This window comes from Terrapene carolina, unplaced genomic scaffold (genome assembly GCF_002925995.2).
Source record: "Terrapene carolina triunguis isolate 2854851 unplaced genomic scaffold, T_m_triunguis-2.0 Scaffold715, whole genome shotgun sequence".
Classification (NCBI taxonomy): Eukaryota; Metazoa; Chordata; order Testudines; family Emydidae; genus Terrapene; species Terrapene triunguis.
Genome location: NW_020665066.1, coordinates 168,461 through 176,899, shown reverse-complemented (window position 1 = coordinate 176,899; position 8,439 = coordinate 168,461). Strand labels below are relative to the sequence as shown.

Sequence of the window (8,439 nt, the reverse complement as noted above, 5' to 3'; positions counted from 1 at the left end):
ATTTCAAGGCCATTGTGAAACACACATGTAATTACAATAGTAATTTCTACCTAATATCCAATGGACATCCATCCCGATCCCCAAAGCAGGATCCATTTTGGTATTCTTCCAGGACGTGCCCAGAATTACAAGAGCTAGTGTGCAGGCAGGCACGTGCAGGCAGGCACTTGCATGGGCAGAGCTGGTTGGGGGGAGAGGATCGTGAGAGACACCTGGGAAGAGGATGTGAGAAAGAACCTCAGATGATAGTCACATCACTTATTGCACCACTGGAAAGAGATGGAGTAACATGATGATGAGGGCAGTACAAGAACCTGAATAAAAAGGCTGGGTACAGCACCTGCCTGCCCTATGCATCGACTTTCTCAGCTTGAGATTGGAGATGGGAAGCTCTCCCCTAAAATGATCTGAGTGCCTGGGGGAGGATGGGTCTGAGAGTGCTTGGTGGGGGTGGGGATGATCTCTCCCGGGCTCTTTGTCCTTTTCTGGGCTTTCTTTGACCAACAGTTCTGGCCTGGGGCAGAGAGGACTTGAAAGATTTCCCCCAGAGAACCCAAGCGCGAGCATGCCGGGCGGAATGCAAAATGTTTACAAACCAAACCCAGCCCGTTTTTCTACAGACCCCAGGCCTGCCCCGGAGTGTGCGGGCGCGGGGCTGGAGATGGGGCGAGCCTGCTGCCCCTGCCTCCTTGGCAGAGGGGGGGAAGGAAGGCGGCTCCTTTAAGGCCGGAGCTGCACTCACGCAGCAGTAGCAGCGACTGAGGCGCGCGAGGAGCGGCCACCAGGGCGAAGCCTCCTCTTGTTTCTCTGTCTGCGATGCTGCTGCCAGATGTTCCCGTAGTCTCCAGCCTGCTCGTCCTGCAGCCTCAGCTGCTCCCATCCTAGCAGCCGGGGGAGCGAGGCAGCCTCCCGCCTGCTGGCCTAGGACTGGGCAGCCGGTCTGAAGGGCTCCGGACCGAAGAGCGCCGGGCGAGGCGCGCGGACCCCTCTCCGACACGGTGACCCGCGCGCGCCTCTGGGGCGCAGCTGCTGGCAGCCCCCGCGGCCTCTCCCATGCCTCGCTCTGCGCGCGCTCTGCGCCGAGGGCCGGAGCTCCGCACCATGTCCCTCAGGTAATGCCCGGGAGGGAGGCCAGCCCCGCCGCCTTCAGCGCCGCGACCGTCTATGTGTGTGTGGATGCGCCCCCCTCCCCTGCGCGCTGCGCGCAGCGTCCCAGCTCCTCCACCATGTCCTTGGCGTTCTGTGGCAATGAGAATAACTCGGCCGCCTACAACGTGGAGAAAGGGGTGCTCAACAACGGCTGCTTTGTGGACGCGCTCAACGTGGTGCCGCACGTCTTCCTGCTCTTCATCACCTTCCCTATCCTCTTCATAGGTGAGTGCGGCTGCACGGCCCCATTTGGGCTGCTCTGTTGTGCGCGGGGGGATATTTATGATTTTCTCGCCGGTACCCTAGGTCTGCAGCCTGCCTAGTCTGCTCCATATCTCCAGGCAGGGAGCCTTTGCTTTCTTGCTTGCTTCACCCATAGCATCGGTCTCTTCACCTTGCACCTTGCCTTTCTGGATGGATCCACCCCCTGCAGTGTGCCTCGGGGCATTCTCTAGGAGCCCACCGCTCCTGGGTTGCAAAGCGCTAGCCTGGGGCCTGATCAGCTGGCACATGGGTCAGGGGCAAAGACCGCGACTGGATGCATTTGACAGAGGAGCCTGACATTGTTTCCAGTTGCCTCTGAGCGGGTGGGTTGCAGTCGCTCATGCGAGACTGGCAGGAGAAGGGGAGAGCGAGTTTCTTGATGGGAAAATCACACACCCACACCCCCCACACCCCCCGATTTTCAGAAGCACTCAGCCTAAGGGCTCCTATTGAAGTCAAAGGTGGCATGTCCATTACTTCAGAAGGTGTAGGGTTTGGGTCTTGCTGAGCTTTTCTGAAAATCCTGTGTCACTTGAGTTTATTCAGCATGTTCACTCAAGCTACTAATGTTAACACAGTTTAGCTGACAGAAAGGGACACCCTTAAATGTTCATTAAGGACAGTTTAATGAATTAGCCATATTCTGCCAATGCATCAGAGAAGCCTGAGGTACCACAGTATAAACAGTGTAACTAATCAAGCTGTCTGTACCAATATAATCGTTTGTTGCCTCTGGACTAAACTGTTTAAACATTAATAGACAGCTAAAATGTTAAATGTTTAAAGTAATACTGACTAGATGCATACTTTAGGATGACCTATCAATCAAGCTATCATTTCCCCCAACTTTTATAATCTTATTATTTTATATTAATGGAAGCATTCACGCTTAATAATTAACACATGTAGCACAGATTTGCCTGTGATAAAGGGACTTTGGAAAATCTCATGGACTACAAGAACTGGCTTTCTTTATCCAGGCAAAACTCCTTTTCAAGTCCATTAAGTTAGTGGAAGTTTTCCCCATGTAAGGATTGAGTAGAAACTGCATAAGGACTTCAGGATTTTGCCCTATGAGCTTTGCAAGCTGAGGAAATAACAGAACAAGTTTACTGCTAAAATCAGAAAGCTACTGTTTTGGAGCAAGTTGATTTGATATTGTCAAATAATACAGCCACTTACTGAAAGGTAAGCTATATTAGCATGAATTCACTACCAGACATTATATTGGGGCTACCAGTAGGTGGCCCAGTGGTTTAATACACTTCTTCATTACTGGAACTAGGAGTTCCAATTCTGCATAAATTTATAAGTTACAGGAGTCAGTCTGGTTCCTGGGGGATGTTTGTCCACAACACAAAACCACAACATAATGTGTCAAAACGGGTGTCCTTTGCTCACGAAAGCTCAAAGCAGTCATTTGAGGAGCTGTTTAGCAGGAAATCTGGGCAGCATAAATGCCATGCTATGCTCTAGTATTTAACTTTCTTAAGAACTAAATATTACTGCTTTAATTTTTAAAATTAAGCAATGGTATTTTTGAGCAAAGAGGCCTGTCAAAAAATAATTACTTTATGAAATTTATGCTTTTTTTCTAAGTTATATTAATAAAATTAATTTCACAGGATTTTATTATATAGTAAATATACTGGCATTTTTAAAAAGTTTGGTTATAAATATTTAATGTTTGAGATTATTTGGAATCATATTATTAAATTTACTGGAAGATTGTTATATATTCTATGTGCTTTTTGGCTTATATTCCATAATAAAGTTGTTACATGAGTCTCCAATCTTGCAAATACTTAAATATATGCATACATTTACTTGCATGAGTAGTCTCATTGATTTAAGTGGGTTGATTCATTTGAATAAAGTTATAAACATGCAAGTGTTTATAGGATCAGGGTCTAAATGTGTCACTGGTTTTTTTCCCCCTTTATACTTGGTCCCTACTCTGTACTTTTTTTACAACTAAAACACCCACTGTAGGTCTTGGAAATGTTTAGTGCACAAGGAATGTAGGATCAGTCCCAATGTCACATTTTTACAGTGTAGTTGCACAGTGAGAGTCCTCCCTTGTAACATTTTCCAACTCAGTTATTGCTTTTAAATATGAAAGAGAGAAAAGAGTTCAACATTTTCAGTTTAGAACATTTTCTCGTGTGGGGTTATGGTTGTGCATAAAAATCCTCATGATGATTCTGCTTTTACGTTTAGGATGGGGAAGTCAGAGTTCCAAAGTTCATATACATCATAGCACTTGGCTTCATTTTCCCGGCCACAATTTACGTTGGATCTTGACTTTCATCCTTTTGTTTGTGCTGGTGTGTGAAATAGCAGAGGGCATAGTGTCAGATGGGTAAGTGGATGCAAAGTTCTTCTTGATAACACCCACTATCTTTGAAGGGTTTCTATGTAAGTACTACTCCCCTGTCTAAATTTTCATCTAAGCCATTTGGCTTGTTATAAACATGTCATCTGTATTCATGGTGATTAACCTACAGACTTTGTCTCAGAAATTCCATAGACCCTGCCAAGTATGTGCACACATAAAAATGGCCTGTCCCTGAATCATTTTTAGTTAAATTTAATGACACTATCATTCCAAAGGATAATCTTAGATATATCCTGACAATTCAAGCAGGTGGTGATGTTTTAATGAAACATCTAAGGACCTGATCCCACAGTCCTTGCTCAGACAAAACTCCCATGTACAGGATTAGGTCACAAATATTCCTCCATGAGCCAAGTTCTGCTTGCCTTGCTCAAAGGCTTATTGGACCTGATTCTCTTCTCACACATGTTTTACACTGGAGTAACTCCATTGACCTCAACAGAGTAACTACTGATGTGCCACCAGTGTGTGAGAGAAAAGAATCAAACCTATTGCCTTCTTGCCTTGAATGGAGCTACTCACATTACTATGATGGGACCAAATCCTGTTCACTAAAGTTGAAACATAAACAGAATGAAACATAAACTGGTTCTGTTCCAGTTGAAATCAATGTGTGTTTGACTTTCATTGGGAGCAAGATTAGGAGTAGACTAATATACTAGCATATATATTCTTATTTAATTCTACCATTCCTTTACCTATGACCTGAAATTTGGCATAGAGTTTATGTAATAAAATATGAGAGAAATTTTCTGAATAAAGCAAGTCATATGAATCATGAGAGTACTTTATGGTACCAATAGTTATTTTGTTTTCTCTACCATAATAGGCTGAGAGTATATATGTATAAACATCATGGACTGCATAGCAGTAACCCTAGTTTAACTGAATTATAACTCTCTGTATCAGTTTTGCCCATTTTTATTATTATTTTATTATATATTTTATCTCCTCGTAAGTATACATTAAACAGGAAATCCCTCAGCACCCAAAAGACATTTTAGAAAGAGCTTTTCTAATACTGATTTTAGTTTTTAATTATAAGGATGTGGGGACTTGAAGCAGAATATTGCCCTCTTTAAGGTTATTCTTAAACTGACCCAGAACACTGCTGTTGAATAAGAAGTGCATCCTGATGAGAATCAAAGTTCCTAACTATACTGGAGGACTGCCAGCCCACAATCACATCTCTGGAGCACTCGGCAGCTTAGCAAGTTGTTCTGTGAATAAAAGCAGATTTTGTTCCTGTAGCGAAGAGACTCATCATCTTCCTAAAATCAAAACAAGTCTTGCTGTTAAAAGCTCTCTTGATAGTAGTTGGGCTGTCAAAGCCTTTGGCAACCAGCAATAGACCCGTGCTACTGTGTTGTAAAAATGGCTTAGTGATATGCTTATATAGTAGAATTCCTGCAGCTTGCTTCTGTTTGTGAGTTATAGCAAAATACCTCCTACTCCTACAGCATTATCTACTAAAACATGGAATAACTGAAGAACTCTGCTGAAATCTGTGTAAAAATATGTGATCCCTAAAATATTGGCTTCTCACTGTTGGAATTCTACTCTGTTGTATAAAAATCTACCCTTATTTATAAATTTAGTGACATTAAGGTATCCACATATAAGTCTTCCTATTACCAATAGCAGTTACTTGTCATTAAGCAAAGCATTTAGGCCAAAGGTTGCCCATGTGGCCTCACTTATGTCAATGTGTGGGGATTTCCCTGGATTATTCCTTTGGGGGCAGGATTTGTGTTCCCAATGCGCAGACCTAAGGAATGAGCAATGGTTCGACCACCATGCCCTGAGTAATCTCTTGGAGGACAGAACCTTTGCACACTCAGCTCCAGCAACTTCTGTAGCACTTTCAGCTCTCTGACAGTGCAGCTCTTTCCACCCCACCTCTACCCCATATGCATACCCTCCACTACCTCTCGATTCCCTATATAAGGGAGGGGCAGAGGGAGCCAGAGAAGCATTCATTCTCGACTGGCTTTTCCATTAGGCTGGGGGAAGAAGGTATACATCTTCCTGACTCTCCCACTCCTGGATTGTTCACAGACCTCTCACCCTGCATGTCACCACCCTCACTTTGAGTGGCTCAGAAACGAGCCAGGTTGAATTGTAGCCCTTGCTTTCTGGGGAGCACAGGGGCTGCTTTGTCCTAACTACCTTGTGGGGAAAAGAGGAAATGGGGTTATGGCTCATCCAACTATCCGCCAGCCAGCAGAAATGGCTGATCAGGCATTGAAGAGTAAACTGCACCCTCGGTGCAATTCTGCCTTACTTGCAATGCAGGACTGTGTCTTCAAGGCATATTGTAATTCCCTGATTATTTGGGTGGGTTTGTTTGTTTGATTGTTGATTGTAATTGTTGAAAATGGAATGCGCTAGAATTTGTACAATTTCACTGTACACACACAACCTGACACAAAATATTTCTATGGCTGATCATTGAAATTTTCGGATAAGCAAAGTGAGAAAAATGCTGCTTGAGAACTTTTTAGAGTTTTGGGATTTAAGGATATTTGCATTGTATATTTTGACATGATTTTTGACAATGTGTTTTAATGGTTATGAAGTTTTAACTTTTTGAATCTGTGTCTATTAAATAATTGTCTGACCTTCTTCCATAATTTCCCACAACTGTGAAAATTTAAATTGATAAAAAAATTAATGTTTTAAACCCATAATTTTGCATAATTGTGAAAAATGTAAATGGTTAAAAATAAAAAAATGCTTTAAACATTTTAATTATCTGTCAATTCTTAAAAAAGACTCAAATTCTGCCAAGTCTAATGATAAGTAACAAGAGAGGTGAATAACTGACAATTAAACCAGTGTATACTTAAATATATGATTAAGCTTTGTTTAGGAGTGGGTGGATGACTGTGCATGTATGTATGTGTATATAAATTTTTTTTTTAATTTTATTTTTAAGGGTTTCAGAATCCCGTCATTTGCACCTGTACATGCCAGCTGGTATGGCATTCTTGGCAGCCATCACATCTGTTGTTTACTACCATAACATCGAAACATCAAATTTTCCAAAGTTATTAATAGGTATGTTCCACAATACAGAAAGCTGTGGATGTGTGAATATGTTGCTCTTGTGTTATCTGTTAATTCTGTAACTAAGGTCTCACAGGTTCTGGCAGTAACTCCTCATACTCTCATTTCGGCTAGGTTTTTGCTTGCTTATTATCGGATAAAATTAAGGTATGTTTTGTTCTACTGGTTCCCATTATCAAACTTCAGTTCAAATCATATATGCTATTTTTATGCAACCTAAGCTTCCCAACACATTCAACTTCTGTGAGGTGCATAGTGTTGACTCTGTGGAATTTTCTCGGGTGAATTGAGCTATGTGCTTTTTTACCTTAGATACTAGAAGAGAGTTGCAATTGTTATGAATGTAATCTCAAAAACCCAGGTGCTGACTAAACCAGCTTACTTAGTGTAATGCGTAATATAAAACTGTAATATAAAACTATAAAGCATCTCAAAGTGCTTTAAACAATATAAAAGTGGGTGTGGTCTGAAATGTGGGAGGAATCAGGGGAAATCGGTGCTGACAATGACCTTCAGCATTTTAACCTCTCTGTGCCTCAGTTTCCTTGTCAGTAAAATTCTCCTTTGTAAACTGTTTTCAGATCTTTTGAATAGGAAGTATTGTATAAGGCCCAAGTGTTACACAGTATTATTGTATCTTACTGTGGAAACAAGGGTACATACAAACTCTAAGTAGCTACAGAAAAGACACTACTGTTGGCAACCTTACACACATGTAGGGTGCATTATATGAAGTATAGCAATGGATTTCAAAGAAAGTCCACTTGGAAAAGGTGTAGGTGTGACAAATTAATCTCAGACTGCAAGAGGTTTGAAAGTGCTCACTACGTATTTACACATTTCCTGGCCCCCTGCTGTGGCTGAAAGCATAAAAGTAGGAGTGCACTCCTACGCAGCGTCCCAGCAAGGTCTCTGTGAGTTCTAATTCTTTACACTTTTTTCCACAACATGGTTTTCATGCTGAAGAGCTTGCATTTTGTGTATCTGATTACTATGATTATGTTTCACAGGTATTTTTTTTAATGCATTTTGCTTCTTCCATGCCAGGAACAGATGAGCTGTTTCCATTGGAGTTAGTCTGTTATAATGCAAAAAAGTAGTAGGAGAAGGATTTCTTCTTCTTTAATAGAGATGTTAATATGAGCTGTCTGGGGCTGTGAATTACCCTTTTTCTATATCATAGGAGGCAAATTGTCAATTGGTGACTTCCCGTGAGCTTGAAAACATTACAGAAAGAATCTGTCTGAGATGGCACTTCCCCAAAATGCAGCTCAGTAGCTATCATTTCAATTTTCATTTAATCTTAGCAAGTTCTTCTTTTATCATGGCAGATTTTTTTTCTATCTAAAATTATATTTCATTATAGCAATGTTTCAGGGATACTGAAAATCTGAGAGTCCATTGTAATTTAAATAACACAGTTAGGTATCAGCTGCAAATCCTTGGAGCAGGTTTTTCCAACCAGGACTCTAATAGAAAGATGCACCGTTAACTGACTGAAGAGCACATTCAGGCTAGGTCTACACTACAGCGGTGTTCCGACCTAAGATACGCAACTT

General features: G+C 41.9%; 1 protein-coding gene across 1 annotated transcript in view; it reads left to right on the top strand.

Moving 5' to 3' along the window:
• The first annotated feature begins 1,000 nt into the window (after positions 1-1,000).
• Positions 1,001-8,439, top strand: part of ABCC8 (ATP binding cassette subfamily C member 8) — a 134,979-nt gene continuing 127,540 nt past the window's right edge. Inside the window, exons 1-3 of the mRNA XM_026660158.1 lie at positions 1,001-1,374; positions 3,634-3,775; positions 6,750-6,871. Coding sequence (XP_026515943.1) covers positions 1,116-1,374; positions 3,634-3,775; positions 6,750-6,871 — 523 coding nt within the window. The 5' untranslated portion in view covers positions 1,001-1,115. The remainder of the gene's footprint in view (positions 1,375-3,633; positions 3,776-6,749; positions 6,872-8,439) is intronic.